This window comes from Cyphomyrmex costatus, unplaced genomic scaffold (assembly GCF_001594065.2).
Source record: "Cyphomyrmex costatus isolate MS0001 unplaced genomic scaffold, Ccosl1.0 scaffold142, whole genome shotgun sequence".
NCBI lineage: Eukaryota > Metazoa > Arthropoda > Insecta > Hymenoptera > Formicidae > Cyphomyrmex > Cyphomyrmex costatus.
Genome location: NW_017275413.1, coordinates 631149 through 651370, shown reverse-complemented (window position 1 = coordinate 651370; position 20222 = coordinate 631149). Strand labels below are relative to the sequence as shown.

The window sequence follows — 20222 nt, the reverse complement described above, 5'->3', positions numbered from 1 at the left end:
CTCTCTCCCCCTCCCTCCCCCCCCCCCCCCCTCTCTCTTTCTCTCTCGTCGTCTCATACGCACTCTCGATTTCTTCCGGATAAGCCTCCTGATCGATGTTTACTGACTGATGTAGTGCACCTTTTCTTTTCACATTATCTTTTGAAGAATTCTTAGCGCGTCATTGTGACACATTTCATATTTTCTGCGTAATTAAATGGAAAAGATGTAGTTGCTTATTTAATTCTAATTAACATTAAACAAAAATATCTCGGTTTTTTAACAAGCTTGGAATAATATACATATGCATACATCAAATGCTCATTTTATTCGTTGATGTTATGATAATCTTGTCATACATTTAATATGCAAATATATATGTATATCCATGCTGCAAAGATTTATATAAAAAATATTTATATAACAAACTCCGCAAATATATGCATTTCCAATTTAAGACGAGCTTAATACTCCCGACGCGTTTGTTAGAAATGCGCGGCTCGATGCGCGGTCGACTTGTGACCGCCGGGCGTTAGTATACTTCGCCTGTTGCGTTTCGCCACGAAACCGAAGATGGCTAATAGAATGGCTGGCATATCTATACGAGTATTGTTAGCGCCTAACCGCTGTACTTTGTTCGCTTTCGAAGGAATGCACGCGCGTGAGCTCGTGCACCATTCTGACATTGCAGCACAATGCGCGTAGTGTGTATATCCCTCAGGGATCCTCGTGACCGGTTTGCCGGAAAGAATCGCAACTCTATATATTTCCCTTATTACTTGTAGCATAGCGTGACCTTGCGATCTCGTAATATCAGGAATTGAGCGTTGGCCAAGCGAAAAGCTTAGAACTCCTCAACGTGGATAATTATACGGGATACATTATATTTTCAAAAAATATTGCTAATTTCATGATTTCAACATTTCAATTAAATCACTAGTTCTTTGATTATAAACTATCGAAAATTAGTTTTGCCGAGATCTTTTTTAATCGTTAAAAAATATTAATTATATTAAAAAAAATTAAATTACGTTATGGAACGTTGATAAAGAATTTAATGAAATTAAAAATAGAAAAGTTGGTACACAAAATTTGCATTCAGGTATTTTTCTAAAAAGAATTTATCTTACAACTTATCGCGAGAAATCATAGAAAAGGACAATGATAGTTCTAAGGCAATCCAAGATAACTTGCATTTTACAGTTACTTTCAAAGGAGGTATTTAAAAATATTTTTATCTTGATAAAAATTCTCAATATCAATAGTAAATATCTCAGGAAATTATTGCCCATGTAGAAAAATTTTTTATCTCAATTCAGGGATAATACCACTCTATACATTCTATAAAATTTTACATTTTCTGATTTTCTGCCTGTATATGATACTTGCCGCAGATTCTTCGAGAATCTGCACGTCAGAGGTGTTACGTTTACGTCTCGCGACCGTTGTTCATCCATTACGCGGACGCTGGTCATCAATAACAGACCCTGTTCTTTTGCACTTTACCGCGTCCTCGTGTTAGATGAGCGCAATAACTTCTCATCGACGTGTAAAATCGTTCGCGTTCTCCTATGTGCCAAACCACCGCGGGCGATCGTTTTCGCGGTGGTGTTACGTCCGCTACGTACACAATCGAGGAGACCCCCTCATGAGATGGGGTTAAACACGCAGTTTAACCTGTGCCGTAGGTTTTCAGAATGGATCCGCACAATCCATCTAGTTCCTTTCTTCCTTTACCGCGCGAGCAGGTTAAGACGAATTTACGTCTCACAAGTATCCGAAAAAAAAGCGAATACAAAGGATAAACGGAATTTTTGTTCATTGACGGAGTTTAATTACTTGATTACAATCTCACTGCGGATATTAGTAGCTCGTTAAATTCAGAAATTCTTTTTTCACAAAGCGATTTACTCATACTGTTGCAATTTTGTTCCTAATTGATGGATGCATTTTTTTCGAACTATTGTTTACGGATAAATTTTTTTCTTCTTTTCCGACCGCGATCTTTCCGTGATGATCGTCACAAGTGAACCGTGTAGATTCGCCTTTACGTATGGCGAGTGAGGCGTATCATCAGCGCCTGCTCGATGAACGGGCGGAGATGGTCTAACATTACTTCGCGTGGCCATAATACTGGAAGCGAGTTCGCGCCGGCGAAACCGGAAACGATTAGTCAGATTACGTGATCGGAGGCACCGTTGGCCGTACACCGGACTCGCGGCCGAGACCGGCCGGTCGCTCGCCGATCCGCGCTAAGTACGCGATCGCGTACACACGTACTCGTCTCTCGGTCGGACCCACTACCGGTAATCACGCTGGCCGTGGCGGCCTCGCTCCCGTACGTGTTACGAACAGCGGTAGTGGACTTGTTTGATCGCATTAAGTCAGCATTACCGCCGCTCATTTTGTATCAACGACTCGGAAATGACCGCACCGATTCTTAGTTCTGCCGGATTACACGCGGCGTTATGCCAAGCCATACATATAGCCGTCGAGATAGCGATGCCGTTGAACCTGAACAGATGAAACAAATGCTTCGTCCGCGCGATTTAATCAGAGGCGGTTAATTGGAAAATTTTGTTATTTTAGTGTGCATTCGTAGTATAAATTAAAAGAATAAAAATACGAAATGATCAAATTACAATAAAAACGCACAATGCGGTTTTCATCGCAATATACCATTCTATTTGATATAAAATAGGATAAACTACATTTAATAGCTGTGTGTATCTTAAGTTTCTCTCTCATTTATGTTTCAAAATTAATTTCTAATCAATTATAACATCTAGATTAAGTGGGATAGAAATTCTCTTACAAATAAGCTTTTCTCGGTGCACGATTGCATCAAGTTAATGACTAATCGATTTGTTGATTTCATTGCTGATCTTCTCAACAAGTCAGCAGTTAAAGACAGTAGCGATCTTGATTCTTCCTGATTGCATGTAGCGGTACATGAAGTACGACGTTAAACAGTATACAATGGTACCATTCGTTATATTTTGGAGTATGGAGAATCATTATCAAATTTTCTGCGGAATTTCGAAAAAGCGATTATATTAAAAGAACAAAAGAACTGTTTCTTTAAACTTGTGAATCGCTAAAAGTAATAAAGAGATAAAAAAGAAAGAGATAAAAAATAGAGATAAAAAATACTATTATATTTGATCGATGATAAACAAGAAATGATATTTTTCCTCTTATCTTATGCCGGTATAACTGTGGGTGCATCAACATAGTTGACATGATAATACGTAGCTGGCAAGATTGAAAAAATCCTAAACCTACGCGCCACGTTCAGATCCATGAACAGGCTGTATTGAAAAGTCCAATAGTTCAATCGCGCGAGACAACATGGTAGTGCGAGACAAGAACCGCTGGCGATTTTATGCAACCGTGTCGATACACCCACGTACTCCGCGCGAAAGAAAGAGAAGCGAGTCGTAATACTACCTTTCTTCGAATACGTATGATTCTCAGATATGTCCTGATAATTTTGTCGGCAGTGAAAATGCAGGTGTTCGGCAAAACATTCCTCGTTCGACGCGTCCGCGAAAGAAATCAGAAGATTGATGATTGATTTTAGAGTTTCACATTGAAGAATTCTCAAATTGTAGAATCAAAGAACAAGATAACAAATATCTATACATCTTTAGTATACGCTGTTTGCTATGCGCGCATATATGTAATCGGAAAAGAAGAAACTGGGAGATGAAGATACGCAGTGTCAACATTTTTCTATATTTGTCGATCTTTCTATACTGTCTATCTTAGATGTTCGAGAAAGAAAAAGAGAGAAAGAGACGGGGGTCCGTTTCGATAGAGCGATAAGATTTTGTTTTATAACGATTTATCGAAAATCTTGGAAATTATTACCGGCGGTGAGAAACGATGAAACTCACGCTCTCGATCGTATCCTCTTTACGACCGCAATAATACAGCTGTGTTTACGACTGACGATGGGTCTCTCTCTCTCTCTCTTTCTTTATTTTTCTCTCCAGAGCAGGATATGAATCGACGCGCCGCAGATTTGCAACGTAATCCCTCGCGATGCAACGACAATGTACGCCCGGGAATTCGCGCGGGGTCTCCTTTGCCGTCTCGGGGTATCCTTGTAATTAAGGCTGCCGCCGCGAGCGTTGTCGGCCGCGATGCCGATGCGGAAAAGTGCGGACCGAAACGGATAATAATTGCCCGCGGTCGGAGCCCCTCGATACGACATTATAAAGTCATCATGGGCAAGGGGGCACGCGTGCTATTCTCAGTGCCGACTCGGGCGACTTTTTTCGAGGCAACGCCGATCCACGGAGATCTGGATCCTCGACGTGCCGCTCATCAATTATGAGTTACGATCGCGCCTCAAGGCTCCGCCAGCAATCTCGGTCTCGAATCGAACGTCCTCCGCCGCGCGCGCACGTCTCTCTCAACCTTTTCCTCTAGTGCTGACGATAGCTATAAATCGCCTATATCCTACCTTTTGGCAAGCGAGTAGTAATGTCCTTGAACGTTTATTGTCTGCCATAGGCAGCGATCTCTTTTTTTTTTTATTTTTTTATTTTTTTAAGTAGTGACATATATGATATAGCTTTAAGAAATAGCTGCTCACGAAGTTTTCAATAAATTCGTTTTTATCTGTCATTTTTTCTAAATTAAAAAGCGAAAAATTACAGTGGAAAATTTTGGTAAAGTATCTAAAAATTTATTTATATAGACGCAGATATGAAAATAAATTTTTGAATCATCAAAATAAGACGTTCAATTTGATTGATATAATGTCAACATTTTTTTATCGTATTACTTATCATATCTCAATTTCTTATATAATTATTTTGACAGTCTGACAATTTAAATTTTTTTATATTCTAACAAAATCATTCTTTCCTTATTATTATATTAGACAACTACTAACGTTTTCCTTCTTATTTCGGAAAATATGAATAGAAATCTTTAGTCAGGCAATTGATAAACGTTTTCAATTTCATATTCATTTCGCTATCGCCATCTCTGTCAGAAGTAAAGTCTCTCAAATACGCGAGTTAACTAATGGGAAGGATTCTCTTACCAATACCTACTCTTCGGCATGGCTCGACACTTCAACAATATTACACCATATGCAAGGATCAGGACGACGAATATACGCGCGCATGCATAGCGCATCATTAGGGCGTTTTGCCGACGGCGTCGACGCGTCGTCGGCGTGAATCTGCTCGTACTCGAGAAAACGCGTGGAAAATGCGGAAAATTATATTCTTAGCGACGCGTTCGCATGTTCGTGGCACCACACGACAAAACAGGTTGCTTTATAAATAACACGCGACGACACTGAAAAGATGCCATAACCGCGGCGGCTTCTTCCATGAGTATTTCAAGAAGTGTTCGCAAGTATCTAAAGACGAATGGGCTAATCAAATAAATTATCGGTACAGATAAGCGAAGGAAGCTATATTCAAAGTGGGTCAAAGTGGATCTTGGTGCCTAATTTTTTTTTTTAATAATATTTTTGTCTAAATTTTACAACTTCGGTTTAAAGAAACTATGCGCCGATTATTGATTAAAACACAATCCCAAATCCCAAAGCTGGATTATGTAATATCTGCACAAATTAAATTGACAATTAAAACTTTTAGAATAAATTGTCACTCTGAAGAGTAAAGTTTCACTCTTAAAGATTGAAAATTAAGTCATTCTTTTTTAAGGCTGGCAATTTTTACTCTTTAAAGTGAGATTCCATTTTAAAGAACTTAGAGAGTAGATTTTCAGCGCTGATAGTAAATTTGGAACATACCATTAGTATTCATCATACGAGACACAATGTGTCATCAGTACGTGTCTTCCTTGACGCCCACCTTGAGCGTATCGATGGTAGATATTACATCGATTAATCTTATGTAATATATCGGTATCGATACGATGTGTATTCACGCCCCCATCGTCCCAGAAAAGGAAATGGTTACGATAATAATGAAGCTTACGCTTACATCTTGCGACCTGACACCGCGAGACATCTCGAGGAACGTAATTTCGCCGTGATTGCATCGTCATTTTCATGCACGTGTGTCTCAGACGAGTTTATACATTTTGTAACTCGTATACGCGGCTATAATAAAAATTAGATTTCTCTATCACACACATCACCGTGAAATCCTCGGTGAAATCTAAACGAAGTGTGATATAGACGCTATGTTAGATTCTGACTAGTACACACAGGATTAATTTCTAAATTATATTTAGCATTACGTAATGACACATTTCGCTTGTTACGTATTTTCATCTATAAATTGGAAGAGTAACAAACTGCAATTTTGCGCGTTAAATATAATACACACAGAGTTGTGAAAACGTGGTTAGATAATCACTTCGCGCTCAACGATCTAATCAGATTTATTTCGTATTATACATTATTCTGCTATAAATTCATCGCCTTTGGCGCGCATGTATCTCAGAATGTTAATGCACTTTATCCCTCCAAGACAGTAAGTATTGTAGTTATTTTATGGCAGGTTTCTGCTATAATCTGAAGTTATTAATAATTGATATTATACAGTACGGACCAACATTATACGTCACGTTGATGGGATAGTCATAAAGAATTGACTCGCATGCGTCCATTTTACATGCTAATTTTCAATGTCAGTCTTTCTAAGACAACGCCAGCTACGTACGTGTGCGTATATATATGCAGCTGGAGTCTCTGAAGGGTTAAGAAATACGTGGAGCTAGTATATATCACACGAAGAGAGCGAAACCGAGAGTAACCGAGAGGGATCGCGACTAGGTTCAGTTCAAAAATAAATCCACGTGGTTCGAGATTGATGTATAAGGTTGACGAGCACAGCGTGCGGCGGGCTGGAATAAATTATGTTAACAGCAGGTGTAGCTACGATGCATCTCTCTCACTATCCCTTTCCACCTTTCTCTCCTCCACGTCGAGAGCGGAACGTCGCGGAGAGAATCGGCGCGGCGGCGGTGCGTAAGGCTAACCGGCGATAAACAACGATAAATTCCTCCCACCTACGCAGTACGAGAGTATGAAAGTCCAGCTGAATACGTGTACGGCAATACCTCCTCCTCGGGAGGCAATTTCAATGAGCTCGCGCACAACGCGCGGCTCAAATGTGCCCGCGAAGCTGATGCATAAATACCTATAAATATGACACGGCGGGGCCCGCGGTAACGTCGCATATTAAATTACATTCTTAAGCAGCCGGCACGCACGCCAGGGACCGGACGGTATGGCGCGCATCAAGTCAGCGGGGCTGATTAAACGCAACCACGGAACGTGGTGCATCGGTACAATGAGACGAACGGAGAGAGAGTGAGAGAAGCAGAAAGACGGTCGTTCTGGGTATTCCCCGGACGTGCCATCCTGATTCAAGCGGTATAAGAGTTGTCGGAGAGATATGGAGAAGGAGAAAGGATACACGCGAGGACGAAGCGGGAAACGGGATGGGGAGGGAGAGTAGGAAAAAGAGAAGGCGAGCAGGCATACACCACCGGAGGCTAGGGATGCTAATTATTCTGGTTCATGCGAGCAATTTGTCGACTACCCGGGGAACGTATGTTTAATACCCGCAGGGCTCACGGGAGCCCGGGGGTATTTACATCTGCGGCGAATACCGCGGCTGTAACGCCAGGTACGTTGAGAATTATCGTTGGGATTATACAGTGTGCGTTTCGTGTGCGAGCGAAACCCTCCGCGGTGGCGGAATCGCGGAATACGCGCTCGCGCACGTAAAGGTAGCAATCTCGAGACGATGTGCACACGCGCACGGAGTTTTAACAGGAACCGGTACGATTTTCCAAGCTGAGTTTCTTCACCGGCCCGTCTGTTATCACGCGCGCGGACTCGTAACGTCTTTTTCCTCCGCCCAGCAGAAATTATGAGCCAGGTATTTCGCTGCGGCTTTTCAACGCTGTATCCGGAGTATTAATGCAATTCACGGAACGTGCATTCATGGAACGAACGCTCGTGCGCGGGAACTGCGCTTCGATTATCACAAGTAATATTGATTTCATGCTTGGCAGCATTTTTCTCAACTATTATGACGACACACGGAAGACGACGGATCAGGTTCTCTCTATAAAAGATCTCTATTAATTTAATAAAAAATATAAAACTTTTTTGGAATTATTATTTTATAGATTGCCCTTTGTGTGTGTTCTTTTAATATATAAATTTTGCTAAATTTTTTCGCGCGCGTATGTAAAAATTTGTAAAAAAAAACGAAAGATGTCCGAAACATATCTCACCAAATAAATTTATAATTAAATAAAGTCTAAAAAAAAAATAAGTAGAACAATATACAAATTCTTATGGTATTATTTTATATTCTTTGTAAAATGAAAAAAATTATATAAAAAAAAAAAATAAAAATCTTTTATGAAGAGTATATATCGTAAAGATTCGAAAATTATTTTTTCAAAAATACAGCCACATTCGTAACTTTTCTAAATCGGGGCTCATTCTCGTTCATCTATAGTAGTGGTGAAGGCTTTTCGCTAAAATAGCTATCTGCACGATGCACGTATAGGGTTAACAGGATCTCTACTGTGATTCTTCTTCCTGCTGCGAGGAAGATCGCTCCAATTTCACAGTGGGAGCACGTGATGTTAAGTCGCGATCGAATACTTCATTTGCCGGAAGCTGGAACTTAATCGTTCCTCCGGGAACACTCCGTTACAGATGAGCGAAGGAGGGACATGGAGATTTATTGCGTCCTGCGATATATGTATGTTATCGTGTCCTAATCTGGATGTTTAGTTAATGGAAATCGCGAACGTTTGACGATACTTAGAATTGATATAGCTTATTTGTTTTTTTTTGCAAAATCTTATATAAAGAAAGGAGATTCTTCATATTTCTACATTTTTCTTCAGTGTTTGATTCGTGTGGACTTATTAATTTTTGGCTTTAGCAATTCTGCGTCGGAATCCAGGATATAATTTTATAAATAGACATCTCCGATGTCGAAAATAGCTGTTGCGAAAGACTCGGTCGTTCTCGATGTCGGAAATCGGTCTCTTACGTATATCGATGGGACGATAGGACTGTCTCAAAAATTCATGGGTGTGGCTATTAAAATCGATCATGAAAGGCTGCTGCACTGCCGCGGAGAGGGTCCAAGACGTGAACCGGGCGAGTTGTAAAATTCTAAGAAGCCGGAATGGCCTTCTCTTCGCGTTACACAACACTAACGCCGCGCCTCTTGTGTACTCGACACAATAATTCATTTACCGAACAGCGAACATAAGCTCGATGTTAGCGCACGTCGCGGCACGCTAATACAGTACTGCTCACACACGAGAATTCACGTAGAAAAGCTTCTTTTCGCGCCTTGAATGAGGAACGAGGCACAATAGACACAATAGCTCTGTGTCGACGAAGAGTACGGCTATTCATCTTTAAAATTTTTTTCGATAACATCTCACAGGAAGCGTTCCGAAAATGCGTATTAACGCAAATTGAGTTGTTTGAAGGCCGAATGTGTTAATTCGATTTGCAAATGCTAATTAAACTGGCTTCGACTACGTCGCGATCAATGAATCAAGAAGAATTCAGACGTTGCGTTGCAATGAAATTAGAGGGAAAACGCAATGAACAAAAGACTTAGCATTAATCATATGAAAAATTGGATCTCGGTGGAATAAATTAATTTTCATGTAATGTAGTGAACAAAAAATGATCTAGAAACATGACTCAATATTAGTTTTTAAATTATAGTATCATTTGTTAAAAGTAAAACTTATATATATGTGCTCAAAGCACTTTTAATATATCATAGTTCAAAATCTATACATTATTATTGAGTTTTGTGTCTATGACAATTTTTTATTTGCTATATTGTAAATTACATTAAACGTAAAAATTAATTAATTAATTAACTAAATTTTATTTCGATCCAATTTTTCATATAATTAAATATGAAAAAAGTCCTTTTTCACATTTATAAATTAGTTTTGACTTTCTTTTGTCATAATATTTCTTGTGAGAGAGAGAATCGTTCATTTAAATGGATACATATAATGAATACATTAAAGTATTAATCAATTGCTCGATGTATGTATTTCAAGGTTCAGCTGTCACGTTTGTGTTCCAAGAACTGCCATTCGATTTTCTCAGTAGCATAATCTTCGACTTTTGCATTGCAATCAAACGGGTTCAATGTATGCTTGTCCCTTTTCAAACCGGTGTTTACACTTGTAACTTAAATTACCCTCGTATGCAAGCCACATTTCTAAGTTGTTACGTCGTGTGTTGTATCGTGAACATCGATGACGTTATCGATAAATATCTCAACATGTAATGATTAAAATCTCACTCGTGAGATAACAAAGCAAGCGGATTAAGAGTAACGTATAAGAAGAGTGCATTTAAGTGTTCTAAAAGTCGCGATATCCGGCTAATAAATGTCATAAAATACTATGAAGGCACTAAAGTGCTGTCTTCACGGGCGATGATTATAGCAATTAAAATTATAATCTGTGGACACGCAGTCGCATAAACCGCGATGCTGACTGGCCGAGAGTAACAGTATATCATTAAGAAAGACATCGCAATAATTTGCAGACATCACAACGCGATGCTCACTCTTCCGTGAAAAACTACAAAAAGGTAAACACTTTTCTCTCGAAACCTCACAGTAAAGTAAATGTTATCGTTATGAAAGCGAAAAACCCCGTAATTCTTCTCTATCTTTTAGACCGTAACTATTAAAAGTATATTTAATCGCTTGGAAAATTGTAGTTGTGCGAAACACAATTGCGATTGTGATAGTAGTGGCGAGTCAAAGCTATGCGCAAAGCCACGAACCCGAGTCGTCTTTTAACGAGGTAATACTTCCGCGAGATATCGTCTAAAAGCTCCATACACAGATTGGAACTCTCCGTTCAAGTACAAAACGTAGGCGAGAATTGCGCGCAAAGTGCTTATCGGGGTAAGACTAATGCGAAATATACGTAAGCGACAATTAACGCGCCGCGGTTTTCGCTATTTGCCTAACTACCACGCATTCAGTATTTAAATAAGATAACGATAAAATATGCGTGATTGCGTCAACGAAAAAGATAAAACGCGATCTGAAAGAAAATCGTTTTCCAAATAAAAACAAGTAAAAGATGTAATTAATGTAATTTAAGTGTATCGTATTTTGTATATACACTTTTTCGATAAATTTTTAGTTCTCATAAACTTTTACCGATCGCAAATTACGCGATGATTTACGTCGTATTAAAAGTCTGTGTGCGAATAGTGGCTGCATTCAGTAGACTCGACAATTAACTCAACAATGCTCGCTGCTGCTATTGATTCTTCTACATCTAAAATTTGATTGGATCTAAAATTTGATGATCTAAAAGAACACACCAATAACAGAGAGCGCTCATTCAACTGTTGAGTCTGCCGACGCAGCCAGCATGACCTTCCGTTTTGCGCGTATCGTATCGTCTGCATATAGGTATCGTGGAGGCAAGAGTATTTTCATTGGCCGTGCAAGACAGTTATCGAAGGATACTAATGCAAGGTATAGGTAAACGACAATTAATGCTCCGCTAACTTTTCCGCGGCAGCTATAATCCCATCATCGCGAGATACCTTGGCAATTGCGGAAACCCGCGGTTTCCCACTATCCGTTAATACGCTAATTGATAAAAATCGACGATTGCTCTTCCACCGCGTGCGTGCTCGGCTGCATTCAGCATTGGGCACTTTTACCCGGCGATACCTGAGATCGCAAGTTTATAAACCCCCGGACATCGAGAGATTAACGTCCGATTAATTAGTTCCGCCCGTAAAATATTCGTTATACATCTCGAGTGTATATGCTATTCTCACGCGAAATTCGAGCGGTAAGAGTCGTGGTACGATTCACTGCGCGCGAGATCGTAGCCTGATCATTGTTTCTATATATATATATACAACAGAAATAAAATCGCAAATAGCTTCGATTTTATTCGCTATAAAACGCATCTTCCACGCTGCTCCGACACCGCGCCGCGCCGTTGGCTTCCTCGTGGCCGCCGCCGTGAAGCGATCGTCTTTGCGTCTCGGATGGAATTCCCTTGGCACGGCTTGCGGTCGTAAAAGGCACGGGAATACGCCCCTCGTGGTTAATACCGGCGGGACGGCGATGCTGAACTTTCGATTTCGCGCCTCCTTCGCGTTTCCGAGATTTATGCAAATCTTGGAGGTGGTGCGCGAAAGACGTATGGGTAAAAGAAGGAGGGAAAGAGAATGGAAGAGAGAGAACATGAGTCCAAGATTCGCATGGAAGTCCATATATATGAGCGTTTGCGCGCATTCGCGACGTATTTCTGGCTGTAAATCAACGAGTTATGCATAGAGAAGGCACAGAGCGCGGCCGCCACTTCCGCCCGACAACGTTTAGCATTTGCAACGTTCCTCTTCACCCACTACTGAACTCCGACATTGCGAGTGACTTAAGTCGCGCTCGAGGCTGCGTGTAATCGCTCGGTCATGACAAATGGTCTCCGACCGCGAAGTACTGTAGAGTATTGGCCATGTTGTTCTTTATGTTGTTATTTATCGAGACGCGTTTAATTAGCATGCAAAGGTAGCTCGAAGCTCCATAAACTCGTTAAGTCTGCGTTACTAAAGCGTTCATACGCAACATCACTCGATAAGAGTTTGTGGAAAGAGATTCCATGTCGTGAGAATTTCTTTAAAAAATGTATTTAAATTATATAACAACAATCATAATTTTATTACAAATATTTAAATTATTATTGTATGGTAAATGTATGTCTTTAGCCAATATAGAAACATTTTTAGAAAATTAATCACACGTGCGATTGGTGTTGTATTATAATTATTCTTATATAATTTAGAATAAAAACATAATTTATTTTATTCCTGGTAATTTTAGATAAATTACTCAAGTTTGAGTTAATAAAATCAGATATTAAAATATATATTGAGATTGTTTAATAGAGTGATCTGCAGCGGAACAATCGAAAGAAAGAAAAAAATCAGTTCACATCATTTTTAAAAAGAATATTGTTACTGTATCGTAAGTTTAGCTGGCAAAATTGTCGTAATTTCGTTCAAATCACCGCTGTAAACTATAGCCGATCTAATATTTTTTTTCGAAGCGGGGCACTCCCACGTCACGGTGAAGTCACGAACGCGCTTTCACGATGTATTTACTCGGCCATAAAGATACATCCGTTTTTTTCTCCATCGTGCAACTCGGATGGAGACTCGAGCGCATAAAGTCAAGTCTATGAGCAGCTGATAGACAACTCGATCCGGCACGACGTGAAAGAAAACGATCCCGAGCGAAGGGTCAAAGAGGTTTAGTCGTGGCTCTACTCACGGAAATCCTCTTCTCAAAAAGTGTTAATAAAATTGCGCCAAGTAATACCAGATGTTACGGCAACATCACGCGACTATCCCGCTTGTGTAAATTTCAATAATAACAGGACGACGAAGAAGGCGTAGTGTTGAACCGACTTAAAGTCGGTGGCATGAGATTAAAGGTATAATCTCATCGACTTCCAGCATCGCCTGTACCAAACCAAACCTTTATCTTCTATACATAAATACTCATTATCAATTAACAGTGCGACGGTAAAGTTATTCCTTCGTGATGCAAAACGAAGCAAGAAACAAAGTCTATAACACGTGAGAAGAGCAACGTACATGAACGTTCGAACAAAACATAGAAAAAGATAGATACATTGATATACAATACATTAGATGGAAACATGAAAATTGGTAATTCCATGTATCGTTCGCATGTGATGTAACATAAACATAAACCTAGCGTTGCGATAGAAGGACTGGAACTAAAAGTTTTCCGTCTAAGTCCCTGATCATAATAAAGGAGACTGGATTGCCGGATTTTGGCCTAAACGAAATAAAATCCTGTCTTTGTACATTTAAAAAATATGTAATTGATTAATGCTCATTTCCACCAATGGAGATTATAACTTTAATCTCGGTTCAATTTACTCTTTGTCTTTTTCTAGTTATAAAAATTAGAAAAAGATAAACAGTAAGTTAAACCGAGATTAAAGTTAATCTTTATTGGTGGAAATTAAAGTAAAAGGTCGAAATACATTGCGTTGCAATACGGGACGAAAAATGCGATTAATGAACAGCAAATCGTACACGAAGATGCTGTATAGAATTAACTATCCGTCGCATTCCGGCCTTTGACTCAGCGTATCGATCATGATGATCGATTGTGCTTGCGGAATTGTATCGGAAACTCAATCTTGGATTAAAACGATTACGTTATGTTGCATAAGAGCATGTGCAGTATGTTACAACTTACAACTAATGGATTGACTAGAAACAGATTTCTTTGCAAACAACTGCGATATTTAAACGTTTTTTTTTCACTTCTAAAAATATTTATATTTATTTAACGAACGAATTTATTCACGATTGCATTTCTATCTAGCGATCAGAAGATAAATTGAACAATCATATTTTTTGTAACATATCTATATATGACATCGACATTTCCTCATGGTTTGAGAAGGCGAAAGATACACATGCGCTTTTATCCGCGTATTTATTCACGTCTCACTACGTATATAATCAAGTTATAGTAGGCACAGTGGTGATTTAACCTAAACCCGTAAAAAGAAAGTAACAGATGGTTGTGGGTGGCATTTAACAATGAAACCAAGTTTGTTCTGAGAGATAGGAACTGCACGCGAGTTTGAGCAACGATTTGTAATAAACATTGACGTAAAAAGAATTCAGAAAAAAATATACATATTGAATAATTTAATTAATTTACGAATAAACATTTTTTTCCATCATATATTTTGTCAATTAAATAAATGTAACATTTGCGATTTATTTTAATTTTTTTAATTTTGATAATATTATCTGTTTTTTTCTTGAAAAGATATTGAATATTGTCATAAAATGCTTCGAAGATGCGACATGATGTAGCAAGAAGGATCGTTGGGCAGGTATTACTCAACGCGTAGAAATAGACGCAGCCTCGCGCATAATCTACATAGGAACGTTTCAATTTTCTCGGGTGCGGCGTATCCACACACGTTGCATCTGCCACACCGGCAACGATTTCTCACGGCCGTAATCGCACTCGCGAGAGTATTAGCGTGCTCTCTCGGCGCCGGTTCATAGCTCTCGCTGGCAAGAAGTACGAACGAACGAGCGGAGCGAGCATCGGCCTATAAATAGTGAAGGAAAGTATGAGGTAACGCGGCAGAGCGTGTCGCGAATTATAATTTAATATCGTCCCGACTTGTAATAATACGCGAGTACGTTCGTGATAATGTCTGTGCGTAGAAACGTACGCGAATCTAGCGACGATTCTTCGATGCATCGAACAAAATAGACAACGAGGAAAGTATTAGAAAGAAAGAAAGAAAGAAAATCTGGTCTTGGTTCAAAGAAGAAAAAGGAAAGACACAGGAAAACGCGTGTTAGAAGAGACAAACAACGCGTTAACGTATTATTCAGGTACACCGGGAACGGGTAGGTGGTCAGTGACATACGACCGTGAATAATACCCCGCTCGTATTAACATAATGCCTGACAATACTTTTTTCAATGAGCCGCCGTGAATTACAAATGCAAGGATTGGCGTGGGACGAGATTACGCTGACAAGCGCAATTCGCTTGCTCGCGCAAGACAACAGCGAAAGTTGAGTACTATTTTATTTAAAAAAAAAAAGGCAATAAACAACCGAAGCAGAGAATGAAGATCTCAAATTTGTAAAATACACTGGAGTGACACCGATGAGCCACGAGTCACGAGTCGTGACCCATGGCGAATAATAGCGAGTTCCACCTCGTTCTTATGCGTAAAGGCTCGCCAAACCATAGCTATTATAATCTTATGAGCCTAGCTCGGCGTGCCATAGGACCGCGATTTTATCCTTTTTTATATCTATTTCGGGATTGATTCTGTGACGAGCTTAGACGAGTCAAGACGGATCACGAGCCATACTTAGTCAGAGGTTAGATCCTACGGGCCGGTAAGACTCTTAAACATTTAATTCTAGTCGAGTAGGTTCGAATGCGTCAAGCTGTTAACCGAAGATATTTTTGATATTTAAAAATACGAATAATTGAGCAAACCATCGATCAACAGGGGTATGTTAAGTTAGCATCCCAACTATAGTGCTCAGAAGTTCTGATTAGAGTTCCCACTTCCTTTTGACAAGACGAAAAGTTCCCTATAGTTAATAACAAAAGTTCCGCTTAATAAACATTCTTTTTAAATTAAAAAATAATGGAGTGCTAACTTTTTATCGAATTTCGAGATGGAATAGTTCTGAGCGGCTTAATAGCTTCAATTTGCGATTAACTAGAGTTCCTGATATGTAAAAAAAATTTTGGAATATTAAAAAAAAATTAAAAATTTTTGAAAAATTAATTTTTAGATACAATAATTCTGATGATAATTCCTGCTTCTTTTTGACGATACGAAGAGTTCTCTAAGATTTTTAATGACATATGCGCTTAATAATCATTTTTTAATAATTCTTCAAAAATGTTTTTATATATCAAGAACTCTAGGTATTCACAAAATAGTCCTGTTAAGCTGATCAGAACTATGCGATCTTGAATTTCGTTAAAAAGTTAGTATCCCGTTTTTTAAAAATTATAAAAAAATGATTAAGCGCATATGTCATTAAAAATCATAGAGAACTTTTCGTATCGTCAAAAAGAAGCAGGAATTATCATCAGAACTACTGTACCTATCTAAAAATTAATTTTTCAAAAATTTTTAATTTTTTTTTAATATTCCAAAATTTTTTTTACATATCAGGAAATCTAGGCAATCACAAATTGAAGCTATTAAGCCACTCAGAACTATTCCAACTCGAAATTCGATAAAAGTTAACATCCCATTTAAAAAAAAATTTTTTTTAATGTTTATTAAGCGGAACTCTTGTTATTAACTATAGGGAACTCTTCGTCTCGTCAAAAAGAAGTGGGAACTCTAATCAGAACTCCTGAGTACTATAGTTGGGGTGCTAACTTAACACACCCGAGTCTCTGTGAAGTTAGCACCTCAACTTTAAAAATCGGAAATTTTAATAACAGTACTGCTTGCACCTGCAATAGTTCTAGAGTTCCTGATAGGTTTCATCAATAGTACTGTTGATTTAGGCAAAAAATTTTAAAAAATAAAAATATGCGGTGCTAACTCCGCGTGGCACCGCAAGATTTGAAAAAGCCGATTTTTAGGAAGGAATCTCACAGTACTCGAAGAATACTACAGTTCCTGATCGATTATAACAATAATATCGGCCATTAAATATTTTTAAATAAATTTTTAAAAAAAGAGCTCGCACCTCAACTTTCAAAAAAATTATTTTTTTTTGCGCCATTTTGTAGTACTCCAAGAGTACTACAGTTTCTGGTCGGTTTTAGAGACACTACCCACCTTTTTAATATGTTTAAACAATTTTTCGATCCGCGCTCTGGCACCGCACGTCAAGAGTAAAGTGCCCCCCTAAACGGCCAGTACTGGCCGACTTTTCGACTTTTTCCGACAGTACTACAATAGTTCCGAAGAAATATGCAGGTGTCGACGTGAATACTGGCTGTTTAGAGGCATTATACTCTTGTCGTGCAGTGCCAGCGGAAAAATAAAAAAATTATTTAAACATATTAAACAAGGAGGACTCGGGTCGACACCTGCATATTTCTTCGGAACTATTGTAGTACTGTCGGAAAAAGTCGAAAAGTCGGCCAGTACTGGCTGTTTAGGGGTACTTTACTCTTGACGTGCGGTGTCAGCGCGCGGATCGAAAAATTGTTTGAACATATTAAAAAGGTGAGTAGTGTCATTAAAACCGATCAGGAACTGTAGTACTCTTCGAGTACTACAAAATGGCGCAAAAAAAAAAATTTTTTTGAAAGTTGAGGTGCGAGCTCTTTTTTTAAAAATTTATTTAAAAATATTTAATGGCCGGTACTATTATTATAATCGATCAGGAACTGTAGTACTCTTCGAGTACTGTAAGATTCCATCATAAAAATCGGCTTTTTCAAATTTTGCGGTGCCACGCGAAGTTAGCACCGCATATTTTTATTTTTTAAAATTTTTGGCCTAAATCAACAGTACTATTGATGAAACCTATCAGGAACTCTAGAACCATTGCGGGTGCAAGCAGTACTGTTATTAAAATTTCCGATTTTTAAAGTTGAGGTGCTAACTTCACAGAGACCATTTCAAAGTCTTATTAACCCTGGAATAGACGATTCAAGTGTAAAACTTTTAAAATGTTGTGTAAACTGAAAGTAAAGCTTCAAACGCGGTTTTTTAGAAACAATTTTAAATATATTATATATAATATAACGCGTGATTAACATATATTTTCAAGATGGCTCGACTAATCGATTTACAATTTTATATTTTTCCTGGACATTAGAAAATAATTTTTAAAGTAAAATTTTTTAACGATCCCTATTTTCTGTCTTTTCATTAAAAAATTGCAAAATTATGCTTCGTTTTGCCCAATCTAGATGTACGGGTATATATTTTTTTTTAATGAAAAATTCTGCCATTTTATTATCATATTCTTTTTTATCAGAGTTTGTGTCATAATTCTCCGTGTTTAGTCACAATCGCTCACTAACGAAGCCTTCCTTAATCCCAATGCAACCCTGTTGCATGCACCAAGCGATTTATGTTAAGGTATTAGTCAATAATACGCTGGACGGATTAATCACTAGGCGACTATAAACACGTGTGTTTGATCGTGCGCGGGATTACACGAAAGTATAATAAGCTGCATGAAAATGATTTTTCTATACAAGATTAAATATATACAGGTTGAATTTGCAATCTGTAGAATATTTCTTTGCTTGGCATAGCGCACTGTCTTTCTTTCATGTACGGATTCAAAATTTACTTACTATTAGATTCCTTCAATTACAAAAGACTTTAACTATACATTTATATATTTTACTCTTTATTTCTTGTACAGATGTTTATATTCTTAATTATATTCGTGTTTTTCTTCTCTTTTATTATGACTTATGAAATTGACGAAAGAATATGTAGTCAAATTAACATTTTAGGTTAATACAAAGGAGGATGGGTAAAATTACCGGATTTTTACCTAAATGATAGAATGATGAATCATTTACGTTAATTTCAAGCTAAACTGATGGGAAAAGTATCGAAAATTGAAAATCAGATCTCGATAAAATTGTACTATTTTTAATGCGATTTTCAACATGTTCTTATTATATCAGTTTGAAATAAACTTTTGTAAATGATTTAGCACATCAAAGAATATAAGAAAACATACACAAGAAAGAAAGATTCCAACGTTCAGGTCAAAATCTGATAATCTTACCCAGTTTCCTTTATTATGAGCAGGGACTTAGACGGAAAACTTTTAGTTCCAGTCCTAAAAGAATATAAGCAAATCCACAGCATACTGTCTGAGATTGTACTCACCAGGATAACCTTCCGGGATGACTATTTCCGGTCCCACTTTAACATCGTGACGGTAACGATGCATCAGCAGTGTAGCCGTGACTCTAAGCGATCTCTGCTGTTGCTTATACAGCAGTATCGGCCTTCCACCAGCACCTTCGACCCTGACCACTCTTGGCAGTGAGAATCTGTCCAGGAACTCGCGCAATGGCACGAAACCACCGCCGGAACCCGCGGCCTCGGCAGTAGCCTCTCTTGAGCTCGGCAATGAGTCCTCACCAGTTCCGGTAGCTTCGCCACTCGACAACGTCGAAAATTCACCAGTCGACGACATCGCGATACAGTATCTCTCACAGTAGGAGTTTGCACCAAACTCGCTTTTTCGTTTCTTTTACATTTCACCAGTCCCCACAATGGAATGTATGCATTTCACGTTGTCGAACAATTCTGCTCGTTTTTTTTTTTTCAAATATCAGAAATCAGATGTATCACTCTTTGTCCGCATTCTTGATGAAGACAGGACACTGTATCACACGAAAATAACTCGTAAAATCTTAAATTAAAAAAAAAAAACAATCGTATTATGTCAATCGTTTAAAAAGATTTTTAATCTTATTCAAAACAATTCTTACCGTTAATAAATTCAGAGCGATTTATATAATATAATGTGATGAAAAGAATATCAAGAAATTGATATAACGCAAGTATAGCAATTCTCGCAATAAGTAGCTTGTTTTCTATTCTCCAACAATTGTCGGAACAAAATGTATACTTTCTTTCCCCTTTTCGTCATTTTTACCATCTTCGATGGAATTCGTTCGTCATTTCGTAAGGCATGAC

At 38.3% G+C, this 20222-nt stretch overlaps 1 protein-coding gene across 1 annotated transcript in view; it reads right to left on the bottom strand.

The window, feature by feature from the left end:
- Positions 1–19828, bottom strand: part of LOC108783146 (uncharacterized) — a 39082-nt gene extending 19254 nt beyond the window's left edge. The window contains exon 1 of the mRNA XM_018551637.1: positions 19404–19828. Within this exon, the coding sequence (XP_018407139.1) occupies positions 19404–19716 (313 nt within the window). The 5' untranslated portion in view covers positions 19717–19828. The remainder of the gene's footprint in view (positions 1–19403) is intronic.
- Positions 19829–20222: the final 394 nt, after the last annotated feature.